Genomic DNA, 15,972 nt, shown 5'->3' on the forward strand with positions numbered 1-15,972 from the left:
ATCAAGTATCTCCATCGTATGAGTGCAGTGATTATATGTTCTATGACTGAGAGGACCATCGGTTCCGTTCACTTACACCTTCATTTCCACGTTTGTCGAGTGCTAGCCTTCCGTACTCTCTAGAGTATGCGCACAGGACATACTCTTTTGGGTATACGCACAGGACATACCCTTTTTACGCACAGGACATACCCTTTTTACGCACAGGACATACCCTTTTTACGCACAGGACACGCCATTTTGGGTATATGCACAGGACATAGCCTTTTGGGTATATGCACAGGACATGCCATTTTGGGTATATGCACAGGACATAGCCTTTTGGGTATATGCACAGGACATAGCCTTTTTACGCACAGGACATGCCCTTTTGGGTATATGCACAGGACATGCCATTTTGGGTATATGCACAGGACATAGCCTTTTGGGTATATGCACAGGACATAGCCTTTTGGGTATATGCACAGGACATAGCCTTTTGGGTATACGCACAGGTCATACCCTTTTTGATGTGTGGACAGGACATCTGTTACAGGCGGATTCCGCCTCCCCAACTGCCTGAAAAAACCAGAAAATGCTAAAAAGAATGATCATATCCATTTGCATGTAAAAATATCTTGCTCTCGGTATGTTCAGGCTTTTAAACTTCTTTCAATCACGTTAGGTTTCCAAAAATGGCAAGCGGTTAAAAGAATTACCATGCCCATTTGTCTTTCCGCTCAGAAGACGCTCTGTACTTTATAGTACAAGTCAATGGGAAAGCTGAAAATGTTTTTTTAGAGCATTTTGTATTACTTCTGCTTAAAAAAATACTAGCGGTTTCTTCATTATTCAATAGAGTGAAAAACGACAGGAAAATAACAGTAAAAAAAAGACTTCACAAAAATCATGGGAAAACCATCCAAAAAAAAGTCAGTGGGGAAAATAAAATGTCTAAAAAATGCTCAGAAAATCGAACAAAAAAGTAATGGGAAAAAAATGCAAGTTTCCTGAAGCATCTTCTAGTTGAAAAACCTATCAGGTTTGCCTGAGGTTTTTTTTAAAAAGTAATATTGACATGCACTAAGGAGCCTTTCTTGAAATGGTTGACACTTGAAAACTCATCTTTTTCTCATCTTTAAAAAGCTTCATCTGCACACACCATAAAGGGGCACACTAGAAGGAACTAATTTTTTACTAAAAATTTTTACAGGGTGCACACAACCAACTCCATCCAAGTAAAATGCTATAATTGTGAATCTCTCATCCTATACCTACATGCATTCTACACCCGCAGGATGTCAGAAAAATGTATTACTGCAAGCACTTCTGAAAAAAAAAATCTAACATCACTGGATTCATATATATGTGATGGCAAGCAACCATATGTGATAAGCTAAAAGAAAATTATTTGATTACAGCAACTGGTACTACATAAATGGTCCCAAAAAATTACACGAAACCAAAACGTGGTTATGAGTAAATGACGTAACAGAAAACAAAGCAATGTGGCAACACTGGTATATTATTATTCTTTGCTAGCAAAATCTTGATAAAATGGCAACTTGATGGTAATGCAGTAAATAAAGCATAGTAATGTGCCTTGTAATGCCCCATATGGACAGTAGGGGGTGCTGTTTGATTCCACCAATTTTATAAAATACTTCTGACGCCATGCCTATGCTATAGCAACTGTAAACATCCACAAAAATAGGAAAAAAAACAACAAAAATGCTGAATAGGAATACATAGTAAGTGATATGGATGTGTTTTTTTCCTCTGCCCAATGACAAGGACACTGTGACAATATGCTTAGTCTCTTGATTAATTGTTTATGTGGAGAACAGATGCTGCCTCCACAATGATATATTATGGCTTATTATTAACATGAAGGGCATAAGTCTTCCAGTGTTGGTGTGTAAGCTCACCGGCCCAACTTAGACCCAGGTGCTCTGATATAACGGCCATCTTCATGTCAAAACGGTCTGTGCCACTGAGAGAGCCTGGGGAGACAGGGAAAATGGGGGTGATATAGGAGGAGCACAAAAGTAAGAAGAGATTAAACGAGCAGAAGAATGCAGTACATTTCATATAAAATGTGAAATAGAAGAGGGGAGAAAATGCGTTATAAAGTGGAAGTGGAAGAGAGAGCGTAATAACAGAGTACGAGTGTAAGAACAGAGTAAGAGTGTGAGTAGGAAAGAGTGTAAGAACAGAGTGATAGTATAAGAACGGAAGTGATGGCGTAAGCAGAGTAATAGTGAGAGAACAGAGTAAGAGAGAGTGTAAGGAAAGAGTAAGAGTGTGAGTAAGCGAGAGTGTAAGAAAAGAGTAAGAGTGTAAGAAAAGAGCAAGAGTGTGAGTAAGCGAGAGTGTAAGAAAAGAGTAAGAGTGAGTAAGCGAGAGTGTAAGAAAAGGTAAAGAGTGTAAGAAAAGAGCAAGAGTGTGAGTAAGCGAGAGTGTAAGAAAAGAGTAAGAGTGAGTAAGCAAGAGTGTAAGAACAGAATAAGAGTGTAAGAACAGAATGATAGTATAAGAACGGAAGTGATGGCGTAAGCAGAGTAATAGTGAGAGAACAGAGTAAGAGAGAGTGTAAGGAAAGAGTAAGAGTGTGAGTAAGCGAGAGTGTAAGAAAAGAGTAAGAGTGAGTAAGCAAGAGTGTAAGAACAGAATAAGAGTGTAAGAACAGAGTGATAGTATAAGAACGGAAGTGATGGCGTAAGCAGAGTAATAGTGAGAGAACAGAGTAAGAGAGAGTGTAAGAAAAGAGTAAGAGTGAGTAAGCGAGAGTGTAAGAAAAGAGTAAGAGTGTAAGAACAGAGTAATAGTGTGAGAACAGAGTAAGAGTATGAGAACAGAGTAATAGTGTGAGCAAGAGAGAGTGTAAGAACAGAGTGATAGTATAAGAACAGAGTAAGAGTGTGAGAACAGAGTAAGAGTGTGAGTAGGAAAGAGTGTAAGAACAGAGTGATAGTATAAGAACGGAAGTGATAGCGTAAGCAGAGTAATAGTGAGAGAACAGAGTAAGAGAGAGTGTAAGAAAAGAGTAAGAGTGTGAGTAAGCGAGAGTGTAAGAACAGAATAAGAGTGTGAGAACAGAGTAATAGTGTGAGAACAGAGTAAGAGTGTATGAAAAGAGTAATAGTGTAAGAACAGAATAAGAGTTTAAGAACAGAGTAAGAGTGTGAGTAAGGCCGGGATCACACATGCGAGAAACACGTCCGTACCTCGCATGTGAAACCCAAGCTCTGGCGCCGGCACTGTGGAGCGGAGCGTGCGGCCGCATAGGAACACATGGAGCTGCACGCTCCGCTCCCAAGTGCCGGGGCCAGAGCTTGGGTTTCACATGCGAGGTACGGACATGTTTCTCGCATGTGTGATCCCGGCCTAAGAGAGAGTGTAAGAACAGAATACGAGTGTAAAAACAGAGTAATAGTGTATGAAAAGAGTAATAGTGTGAGAAAAGAGTAATAGTGTGAGAAAAGAGTAACAGTGTGAGTAAGAGAGTGTAAGAACAGATTAACTGTAAGAACACAGTAAGAGTGTAAGATAGAGTGTAACAACAGAGTAAGAGTGTGAGAACAGAGTAAGAGTGTGAGTAAGCGAGAGTGTAAGAACAGAGTGATAGTATAAGAACGGAAGTGATAGCGTAAGCAGAGTAATAGTGAGAGAACAGAGTAAGAGAGAGTGTAAGGAAAGAGCAAGAGTGTGAGTAAGCGAGAGTGTAAGAAAAGAGTAAGAGTGTAAGAACAGAGTAATAGTGTGAGAACAGAGTAAGAGTGTAAGAGAGAGTGTAAGAACAGAATACGAGTGTAAAAACAGAGTAATAGTGTAAGAAAAGAGTAATAGTGTGAGTAAGAGAGAGTGAAAGAACAGAGTAACTGTAAGAACACAGTAAGAGTGTAAGAGAGAGTGTAAGAACAGAGTGATAGTGTAATAACAGAGTAAAAGGATGAGTAAAAGAAATTTTAAAAACAGAGTAAGAGAGTGTAAAAACACAGCAATAGTGTAAGAACAGAGTGATAGTGTAAGAACAGAGTAAGGGTGTAAGAATAGAGTGAATCCTTGAGAAAGCCACCTGACAAAACGTATGTTGGAGCTACTGGGCATTTATATGGTAACTTATTCTTACATTTTGTAATTATAGTGCTTTGAGGGACTCATGTTAGGTATTCTTATATGTAAATTTCAATTGTTTACTTTTTTGGACTTCCATTGCTATTTTTAAACTGATTTACATGGACCACTGTGCTATCTCTCTAAAACTCTATGTTATTTGAATTTATACCATTATCATTAAGACCCATTTTTTATACGTTTTTCCCGTGATTTTCCTGTGCTATTTTTATCCCCCTTACATACTGTATTTATCTTCTGCTTACATGCAGTTGTTGTTTTTAACATTTGGTGTTAAGAAAACTTGATATTTTTGATAATTCCAGTGTTTTTTCACTTCTTTTGTTGTTCTTAACAGAGTGAAAGTCTAAGAACATAGTAATAGTGTACGACCAGAGTGACTGTGTAAGAACAGAGTAAGGCCGGCCTCACACTCAGCGTATAAAAATACAGTCCTTTTTTTACGGCCGTAATACGCAGAAAAGTCCCCAAAATAGTGATCCGTATGTCATCCGTAGGCAGGGTGTGTCAGCGTATTTTGCGCATGGCATCCTCCGTATGTAATCCGTATGGCATCCGTACTGCGATATTTTCTCGCAGGCTTGCAAAACCGACATCTAATGGATTTATGTGCTCAAATGTTCGTTAAAAAATATATACAGTATATATATATATATGTCATTGAGACACATATATATACAGTCATATGAAAAAGTTTGGGCACCCCTATTAATCTTAAGCTTAATGTTTTATAAAAATTGTTTTTTTTGCAACAGCTATTTCAGTTTCATATATCTAATAACTGTTGGACACAGTAATGTTTCTGCCTTGAAATGAGGTTTATTGTACTAACAGAAAATGTGCAATCTGCATTCAAACAAAATTTGACAGGTGCATAAGTATGGGCACCCTTATCATTTTCTTGTTTTAAATACTCCTACCTACTTTTTACTGACTTACTAAAGCACTTTTTTTGGTTTTGTAACCTCATTGAGCTTTGATCTTCATAGCCAGGTGTATGCAATCATGAGAAAAGCTACTTAAAGTGGCCACTTGCAAGTTGTTCTCCTGTTTGAATCTCCTCTGAAGAGTGGCATCATGGGCTCCTCAAAACAACTGTCAAATGATCTGAAAACAAAGATTATTCAACATAGTTGTTCAGGAGAAGGATACAAAAAGCTGTCTCAGAGATTTAACCTGTCAATTTCCACTGTGAGGAACATAGTAAGGAAATGGAAGAACACAGGTACAGTTCTTGTTAAGGCCAGAAGTGGCAGGCCAAGAAAAACATCAGAAAGGCAGAGAAGAAGAATGGTGAGATCAGTCAAGGACAATCCTCAGACCATCTCCAGAGAGCTGCAGCATCAACTTGCTGCAGATGGTGTCACTGTGAATCGGTCAACTATACAACGCACTGTGTTTTTTTGTCGCCATGCATAACGCCTTTTTGTATTACCAAACAACTCAATCTTGGTTTCATGAGAACACAGGAGCTTCTTCCAAAAAGAAATTGGCTTCTCCAAATGTGCTTTTGCATACCTCAGCCGACTCTGTTTGTGGCGTGCTTGCAGAAACGGCTTCTTTTGCATCACTCTCCCATACAGCTTCTCCTTGTGCAAAGTGCGTTGTATAGTTGACCGATGCACAGTGACACCATCTGCAGCAAGTTGATGCTGCAGCTCTCTGGAGGTGGTCTGAGGATTGTCCTTGACTGATCTCACCATTCTTCTTCTCTGCCTTTCTGATGTTTTTCTTGGCCTGCCACTTCTGGCCTTAACAAGAACTGTACCTGTGTTCTTCCATTTCCTTACTATGTTCCTTACAGTGGAAATTGACAGGTTAAACCTCTGAGACAGCTTTTTGTATCCTTCCCCTGAACAACTATGTTGCATAATCTTTGTTTTCAGATCATTTGACAGTTGTTTTGAGGAGCCCATGATGCCACTCTTTGGAGGAGATTCAAACAGGAGAACAACTTGCAAGTGGCCACTTTAAGTAGCTTTTCTCATGATTGCATACAACTGGCTATGAAGTTGAAAGCTCAATGAGGTTACAAAACCAAAAAAAGTGCTTTAGTAAGTCAGAAAAAGTAGGTAGGAGTATTTAAAACAAGAAAATGATAAGGGTGCCCATACTTATGCACCTGTCAAATTTTGTTTGAATGCAGATTGCACATTTTCTGTTAGTACAATAAACCTCATTTCAAGGCAGAAACATTACTGTGTCCAACAGTTATTAGATATATGAAACTGAAATAGCTGTTGCAAAAAAAAAAACAATTTTTATAAAACATTACGCTTAAGATTAATAGGGGTGCCCAAACTTTTTCATATTACTGTATATTCTGTATTTATATTTAATTCAGCGCGATATATGTGAAAAGCCGGTAATTCAATTGCCGGCTTTTCATTTCTCCTTCACAAACCCGACATGATATGAGACATGGTTTACATACAGTAAACCATCTCATATCCCTTTTTTTTTTGCAGATTCCACACTACTGTTAGTAGTGTGTATGTGCAAAATTTGGGTGCTGTAGCTGCTAAAATAAAGGGTTAAATGGCAGAAAAAATTGGCGTGGGCTCCCGCCAGAGTGGTAAAGCCAGTGACTGAGGGCAGATATTAATAGCCTAGAGAGGGTCCATGGTTATTGGCCCCCCCTGGCTACAAACATCTGCCCCCAGCCACCCCAGAAAAGGCACATCTGGAAGATGCGCCTATTCTGGCACTTGGCCACTCTCTTCCCACTTCCGTGTAGCGGTGGGATATGGGGTAATGAAGGGTTAATGCCACCTTGCTATTGTAAGGTGACATTAAGCCAGATTAATAATGGAGAGGCGTCAATTATGACACCTATCCATTATTAATCCAATTGTATGAAAGGGTTAAAAAAACCACACACATTCTTAAAAATTATTTTAATGAAATAAACACACAGGTTGTTTTAATATTTCATTGCTCTCTCAATCCACCTGAAGACCCTCGCTTGGCAAAATAATAAACCAACAATATACATACCTTCTGATGAACTGTCACGTCCCACGAAGTAAATCCATCTGAAGGGGTTAAATCAATTTACAGGCAGTAGCTGTGCTAATGCTCGTGCCTGTAAACCCCGGGTGCTGAAAGGAAAGCAGGATGATCTGTACTTACATTGAGTCGCGGTGAGGTGCCCTCTGCTGGATGTTCTCATGAACTGCAGCCTTGGAAAAGTTCCCACGCTCGAGTTCATGTGAGTTCATCCTGCAGAGGGCGCCTCACCGCGACTCAATGTAAGTACAGATCACCCAGCTTTCCTTTCAGCACCCGGGGTTTACAGGTACGAGCGAGTGCTTTAGCACAGCTCCTGCCTGTAAATTGATTTAACCCCTTCAGATGGATTTACTTCGTGGGACGTGACAGTTCATCAGAGGGTATGTATATTGTTGGTTTATTATTTTGCCAAGCGAGGGTCTTCAGGTGGATTGAGAGAGCAATAAAATATTAAAACAACCTGTGTGTTTATTTAATTAAAATAATTTTTAATAATGTGTGTGTTTTTTTTAACCCTTTCATACAATTGGATTAATAATAGATAGGTGTCATAATTGACGCCTCTCCACTATTAATCTGGCTTAATGTCACCTTACAATAACAAAGTGACATTAACCCTTCATTACCCCATATCCCACCGCTACACGGGAGTGGGAAGAGAGTGGCCAAGTGCCAGAATAGGTGCATCTTCCAGATGTGCCTTTTCTGGGGTGGCTGGGGGCAGATGTTTGTAGCCAGGGGGTGCCAATAACCATGGACCCTCTCCTGGCAATTAATATCTGCCCTCAGTCACTGGCTTTACCACTCTGGCGGAGAAAATTGCGCGGGAGCCCACGCCAATTTTTTCCGCCATTTAACCCTTTATTTTAGCAGCTACAGCACCCAAATTTTGCACATACGCACTACTAACATTAGTAGTGTGGAATATGCAAAAACAAAAGGGATATGAGATGGTTTACTGTATGTAAACCATGTCTCATATCCTGTCGGGTTTGGGAAGGAGAAATGAAAAGCCGGCAATTGAATTACCGGCTTTTCACTAACCCCGCAGCGTATTTCTCGCAAGTCACACTGCTGGTCCGTGTGGAATCCGTATTTTTCTCGCCCCCATAGACTTTCATTGGCGATTTTTTTGCGCAATACGGTGACAAAACGCAGCATGCTGCGATTTTCTACGGCCGTACAAGACCGTATAATACGGATCAGTAAAATACGGCTGATAGGAGCTGGGACATAGGGAATCATTGGGCCGTGTGTAATGCGAGTTTTACGGACGTAGTTTATGCGCTCTAACGTCCGTAAAACTCGCTAGTGTGAGGCTGGCCTAAGAGTGTACGACCAGAGTGAAAGTGTAAGAACAGAGTAAGAGTGTACGAACAGAGTGTCAGTGTAAGAACAGAGTAATAATGTGCGACCAGAGTGACTGTGTAAGAACAGAGTGATAGTGTACGTACAGAGGAAGTGTAAGAACAAAGTGATAGTGTGAGGACAGAGTGTTAGTGTAAGAGCAGAGTAATAGTGTAAGAACAGAGTAATAGTGTACGAACAGAGTGATAGTGTAAGAACAGAGTAATCATGTAAGAACAGAATAAGGGTGTAAGAACAGAGTGATAGTGTAAGAGTGTACGAAAAGAGTGATAGTGTAAGAACAGAGTAATAGTGTAAAAACAGGGTAATAGTGTAAAAACAGAGTAAGAGTGTAAGTAAAAGAGAACGTAAAAACTTAAGAATAGAGTGATAGTGTAAGAACAGAGTAAGAGTGGAAGAACAGAATAATAGTGTAAGAATAGAGGAAGAGTGTAAGGACAGAGTAAAAGTGTACATAAAAGAGAGAGTAAAAACAGAGAAATAGTGTAAGAACAGAGTAAGAGTCTAAGAACAGAATAATACCGTAGCGTAAGAATAGAGTAAGAGTATAAGAACACAGTAAGAGCATGAGTAAAAGAAAGTGTAAGAATAGAGTAAGAGAGTGTAAGGACAAGTAATAGTGTAAGCACAGAGTAAGAGTATGAGTAAAAGAAAGTGTAAGAACAGAGAGTGAAAGAACAGAGTACGGTATATGTACATGTTAAGTATTTGGTGCAGAAAGTTCTGCATCCGCAGCGGATTTTTCCACGCAGAAACGCTGCAGTTCCGCACAGTAATTTACAGTACAAAGTAAATCAATTGGAAAAAAAAGCTGTGCTAATGGTGCAGAAAAATCCACATGAAAACTGCTGCGGAACAAAAGAAGTAGCATGCTTCTTCTTTTGTGCGGAACTGCAGCGTTTCTTACCCCTTCCATAATAGAAATCCGCAGGGGTAAAAACCGCAGAAAATCCGCACAAAATCTGCATCAAAACGGCGCAAAGTCCGCGGCAAATCCGCACCTGTGGTTTCTGCCAGGAGATGTGGATTTTGTGAGGAAAATTCTGCACCCCAATCCACAACGTGTGCGCATAGCCTTACTTGCATTTTTGGTGCAGATTTTTACTCACTAGTTAGTTTGGGTGAAATCTACCACTAAAATGTTGAAAGAATTTACATGCAACAAATTTAAATGTGCACCAAATCTGCAAGTCTCAAGTAAGCAACATATGCATCAGACTTCATGATTCTCATTAACTTTGCTGGCATCATGAAACCCTTCAGGTTTTGTGATAAATCTGCACTGAAAAAAATGCAGCAAAAACGCAAAGTGTGCACACAGTGTATGAATGTGAGTAAAAGAGCAGAACAGAGTAAAACAGTGTAAGAACAGAGTAAACGTGTGAGTACAGAGTAAGAGAGTGTAAGAACAGAGTAAAACAGTGTAAGAACAGAGTAAGAGTGTGAGTACAGAGTAAGAGAGTGTAAGAACAGAGTAAAACAGTGTAAGAACAAAGTAAAAGTGTGAGTACAGAGTAAGAGAGTGTAAGAACAGAGTAAAACAGTGTAAGAACAAAGTAAGAGTGTGAGTACAGAGTAAGAGAGTGTAAGAACAGAGTAAAAGAGCATAAATAAGGATAGCCCATCAATATTTGTGTTCCCAAGATCACCTTTAAGATCATAAGATGGAGGGCTGGGTAAGAAACTGAAGTGGACTATCAGAAGGGATTGGGGACTTTTAAAAGCTAGGATTATCAAAAAAGATAGATGGTATATAACAAACTGTGAGATACTATAATAAATAAGTGATGCTGGACAGTAAAAATAGAGTCACTGGGCAAAATGGCCAGTGAAAAGAGAGAAAGAGGGTTCTGTGAGAGGACAAAAGAAGGGACCGCCAGAGCAAAGCAAGATGAGACTGTGAGCGGAAAGGGAGAGAGTACTGTGAGAGGACAGTAGAAGGGACTATGAAAGGAAAGCAAGAGAGAACAGTGAGAGAACAGAAAAAAGGGACTGTGAGAGGACAGAATAAAGGGACTGTGAGAGGACAGGTCAAGGAGACTGTAAAATGAAAGCAAGAGGGGACTGTGACAGTGCAGAACAAGGTGACAGTGAGACGAAACAACAAGGTAACTGTGAGAGAACAAAGGCAGGTGGACTGTGAGAGAACAGGATAAAGGAATCTGTGAGAGGACAGAACAAGGGGACTGTGAGTGGACAGAACAAAGGGACTGGGAGTGGACAGAACAAGGGTGCTGTGAGAGGACATTAGGAATCATGAGAGCGAAACAACATGGGACTGTAATAGTGCAGGAAGTGGCATTGTGAGAGGAGACCAAGAGGTTTCAGTGATATAGTAAGAAGGGACTGTAAGAGGTCAGTACAAGGCGACTAAGAGAGAACAGAATAAGGGGACTGTGAGAGGAAAGAATAAGATCACTATTATTGATGAGCAAGTATACTCGTTGCTCGGGTTTTCCAGAGCACGCTCGGGTGCTCTCCGAGTATTTATGACTGCTTGGAGATTTAGTTTTACTTGCTGCAGCTGGATGATTTGCGGCTACTAGACAGCCTGATTACATGTGGGGATTCTTAGACTGTAAGAGCAATGCAAGAAGGGACTGTGACAAATCACTACATAGCGATTGGGAGAGGACAGTACAAGGTGATTGTGAGGTGAGAGGACAGGACAAGAGAACTGTGAGAGGAAAGCAAAAGGGTAATGTGAGAGGACATAACAAGGGCACTGTAAGTGGACAGTACAAAGGGACTGAGAACAGAATAGGGACTTGTGAGAGGACAGAAGAAGGGACTTTGAGAGATAAGTACAAGGAGACTAGCTGGATAGCAAGAGGAGACTGTGAGAGGACAGGAAAAGAGAATTGTGAAAGAACACTACAAGGGGACTCTGAGAAAAACAAGGGGACTGTGAGAGTACAGAACAAGGGGACTGAAATAGATCAGTAAAGGGGGATTGTAAGTGGGAAACAAGAGAGGACTGTGAGAGGACAAGAAAAGGGGACTGTGAGAGGAGAAGAAAAGGGGACTGTGAGGGGTCAATAGTAGGGGTCTGTAAGAGGAAATCAAGAGGGAACTATTATAAGGCAGGACATGGGATTACGGGAGGACACTGCAAGCAGAATGTGATGACAATAAAAGGCAATTATACGAGAAAAGGAAGAGAGTACTGTGAGAGGACAAGTCAAAGGGTCTGTAACTGGAAAGCAAGAGAGGATTGTGAGAGGACAGAAAAAAGGGACTGTGAGAGGACACTACAAGAGAACTATGAGACGACAGAACAAGGAAACAGTTAAAGGACAGAGCAATACAGTACAAATGGACTGTAAGAGGAAAGCAAGATGGGACTGTAATTAGATAGGACATAGGACTGTGAGAGACCAGTAAAGAGGAACTGTAAGAGGACAGGACAAGGGGACTGTTAGAGAGGACTGTGAGAGAACAGGACAAAGGGGCTGTGAGAGCAAAATACAAAGGTATTATGATATAACTGGACAAGGGATCTGCAGTAGAGCAGAACATGGGGACTGTGAGAGGACAAATCAAGTGGACTGTGCGAGGACACTGATAATAATAATAATCTTTATGTAGCGCCAACATATTCCGCAGCACTTTACACTACAAAGGGACTGTGAGAGGGCAGAACAAGGGACTGCGTGAGGACAGTATGAATATACTATGAGAGGACTGTACAAGAGGACTGAGAAGAGAGAACAAGGGGATTGTAAGAAGACAGCAAGAGGGGACTGTGAGAGGACATAACAAGGGGACTGTAAGAGGAAAGAAAGAAGACACTGTGAGAGGACAGGACAAGGGGACTGTAAGAGGTTACTACAAGGGGACTGTAAGAGGACAGGAAAAGGAGACTGAGAAAATGGAATAAGGTGACTGAAAGGACAGGGAAAAGGAATTTGTGAGGACTGGACAAGGGAACTGTAAGATGAAAGCAAGACTGTGAGAGTGCAAAACAAGGTGACAGTGAGGCTAAGGAACAAGGGAACAGTGAGAGAACAGGAGAAAGGAATCTGTGTGCAGACAGAACAAGGAGACTGAGAGGACATGACAAGGAGACTGTAAGATGAAAGCAAGAGGGAAGTGTGAGAGTGCAGAACAAGGGGATGGTGAGAGGAAAGAACAAGGGGACTGAGAGGACAGAACAAAGGGACTGTGAGAAGACAGAACAAAGAGACTTTGAGAGGACATAACAAAGGGGCAGTGAGAGGACACTAGGGATCATGAGAGCAAAACAAGATGGGACAGTAATAGTAGAGGAAGTGGGTACTGTGAGAGGACAGCAAGAGGCTTCTGTGAAATAGTAAGGGGACTGTGAGAGGAAAGTATAATGGGACTGTGAGAGGAAAGAACAAGATCACTGTGAGAGGACAGTACAATGAGACTGAGAGGACAGAAGAATCACTAGATAGCGACTGGGAGAGGACACTACAAGGTGATTGTGAGAGGACAGAACAAGAGGACTGTGAGAGGAAAGCAAAAGGGTACTGTGAGAGGATAGAACAAGGTACTGTGAGGGGGCAGAACAAAGTGACTGTGAGAGAACAGAAAGAGGCACTGTGAGAGATCAGAACAAAGTGAGAGTACAAGACAAGGAGACAGTGTGGACGTAACAACGGGAATGTGTGGACAGAACAAGAGGACTAAGGTAAGACAGAATAAGGGGACTGTGGCAGAACAGAACAAGGGACTATGAAAAAACAGAACAAGGGGACTGTGAGAGAACAGAACAAGGGGACTGTGAGAGAACAGAACAAGGGGACTGTGAGGCTAAAGAACAAGGGAACAGTGAGAGAACAGGAGAAAGGAATCTGTGTGCGGACAGAACAAGGAGACTGTGAGAGGACATGACAAGGGGACTGTAAGATAAAAGCAAGAGGGAAGTGTGAGAGTGCAGAACAAGGGGATGAGAGGAAAGAACAAGGGGATTGAGCGGACAGAACAAAGAGACTGTGAGAGGACAGAACAAAGGGACTTTGAGAGGACATAACAAGGGGGCTGTGAGAGGACAGTAGAGATCATGTGAGCAAAACAAGATGGGACTGTAATAGTAGAGGAAGTGGGTACTGTGAGAAGACAGAAAGAGGTTTCTGTCAGATAATAAGAGGCGACTGTAAAAGGACAGGACAAAGGAATCTGTGAGAGGACAGGACAAGGGGACTGTAAGACGAAAGCAAGAGGGGACTGTGAGAATGCAGAAAAAGGGGATGGTGAGAGAACAGAACAATAGAACTGTGAGAGAACAAAACAAGGGCATTGTGTGAGAATAGAACAAGGGGACTGTGAGAGGACAGAACAAAGGGACTGTGAGTAGACAGAACAAAGGGACTGTGAGAGGACAGAACAAAGAGACTTTGAGAGGACATAACAAGGGGGCTGTGAGAGGACAGTAGGGATCATGAGAGCAAAACAAGATGGGACTGTAATAGTAGAGGAAGTGGGTACTGTGAGAGGACAGCAAGAGGCTTCTGTGAAATAGTAAGAGAGGACTGTACAAGAGGACTGAGAAGAGAGAACAAGGGGATTGTAAGAAGACAGCAAGAGGGGACTGTGAGAGGACATAACAAGGGGACTGTAAGAGGAAAGAAAGAAGACACTGTGAGAGGACAGGACAAGGGGACTGTAAGAGGTTACTACAAGGGGACTGTAAGAGGACAGGAAAAGGAGACTGAGAAAATGGAATAAGGTGACTGAAAGGACAGGGAAAAGGAATTTGTGAGGACTGGACAAGGGAACTGTAAGATGAAAGCAAGACTGTGAGAGTGCAAAACAAGGTGACAGTGAGGCTAAGGAACAAGGGAACAGTGAGAGAACAGGAGAAAGGAATCTGTGTGCAGACAGAACAAGGAGACTGAGAGGACATGACAAGGAGACTGTAAGATGAAAGCAAGAGGGAAGTGTGAGAGTGCAGAACAAGGGGATGGTGAGAGGAAAGAACAAGGGGACTGAGAGGACAGAACAAAGGGACTGTGAGAAGACAGAACAAAGAGACTTTGAGAGGACATAACAAAGGGGCAGTGAGAGGACACTAGGGATCATGAGAGCAAAACAAGATGGGACTGTAATAGTAGAGGAAGTGGGTACTGTGAGAGGACAGCAAGAGGCTTCTGTGAAATAGTAAGAGGGGACTGTGAGAGGAAAGTATAATGGGACTGTGAGAGGAAAGAACAAGATCACTGTGAGAGGACAGTACAATGAGACTGAGAGGACAGAAGAATCACTAGATAGCGACTGGGAGAGGATATTACAAGGTGATTGTGAGAGGACAGAACAAGAGGACTGTAAGAGGAAAGCAAAAGGGTACTGTGAGAGGACAGAATAAGGTACTGTGAGAGGGCAGTACAAAGTGACTGTGAGAGAACAGAACAAGGGACTGTTAGAGATCAGAACAAAGTGACTGTGAGAGTACAAGACAAGGAGAATGTGTGGACGTAACAACGGGAATATGTGGTCAGAATAAGGGGACTAAGGTAAGACAGAATAAGGGGACTGTGAGAGAACAGAACAAGGGGACTGTGAGAGGACAGAACAAGGGGACTGTGAGAGGACAGAACAAGGGGACTGTGAGAGAACAGAACAAGGGGACTATGAGAGAACCGAACAAGGGGACTGTAAGAGGACATAATAAGGGACTTTTAGAGGATTTTTTGAAGGGATTGTAATAGTATGGCACAAGGGGACTGTGAGAGGACAATTCAATGGGACTGTGACAGAAAGGTACAATAGGATGTTGAGAGGACTAAACAAGGAGACTGAGAGGAAAGCAAGAGGGGAGTTTAATAAGACAGGAAATGGGACTGTTATAGAAATGTAAGAAGGGACTGTGAAATAACAGTGCAATGGGGCTTGCATGACAATAATTATTAAAAATAAAACTAAAAGAAAACTAACAACTATTGCCATGTAAGAACTTGTTTTTGAGCCTAATAAAGATGGTGTATCGTTGTGTGCATAAAGGTTGTATAGAGGCACATGGAGTCCCTGTGGTTCTGTACAACAGAATCGCGAGTACTTCATGCGCCACCACATGGTGCCATCTTATAGGGTAGAAAACCTTTATTTTGTGGCCGATTAAAGATTATGGTTGTTGAGAGTAGATATGAGAATCAGAGAGAAAAAGTCAGAGATATATGTAGGGAGGAGAAAAACAAGGCAGAGGAGTGCAAAAAGATATATTACTACAAATAAAATATACTCCCGTAACCTGTCCTAGATTATTTCCTATCTACCTCATTGATTTGCCCATATACACCCAAATCCTACATCCCTTCTTATCACTTATGTACCAGTCATAATGAACTGATACTGATACTGAATCACTTCCACATTTTTATTTTTTTGTCTATTCTTAGTGAACTATCTTCATATTTGGGCCCATATATTGTTAATGGTGCAACATTACATGTCTGTACAGATCATGAAGCCTTATTTTTTAGCTATAGAGGGTTGCCTAAAATCTGAAAAATA

At 41.3% G+C, this 15,972-nt stretch overlaps 1 protein-coding gene across 13 annotated transcripts in view; it reads right to left on the bottom strand.

Moving 5' to 3' along the window:
- The window catches only part of ANK1 (ankyrin 1), a 346,825-nt gene that overhangs the window by 38,640 nt on the left and 292,213 nt on the right, over nucleotides 1-15,972 (bottom strand). For all 13 annotated transcript variants that reach the window (XM_077262199.1, XM_077262204.1, XM_077262207.1 and 10 more), the window contains one exon: nucleotides 1,908-1,982. In XM_077262199.1, coding sequence (XP_077118314.1) covers nucleotides 1,908-1,982 — 75 coding nt within the window. The remainder of the gene's footprint in view (nucleotides 1-1,907; nucleotides 1,983-15,972) is intronic.

Source organism: Ranitomeya variabilis, chromosome 5 (genome assembly GCF_051348905.1).
Source record: "Ranitomeya variabilis isolate aRanVar5 chromosome 5, aRanVar5.hap1, whole genome shotgun sequence".
Lineage (NCBI taxonomy): Eukaryota > Metazoa > Chordata > Amphibia > Anura > Dendrobatidae > Ranitomeya > Ranitomeya variabilis.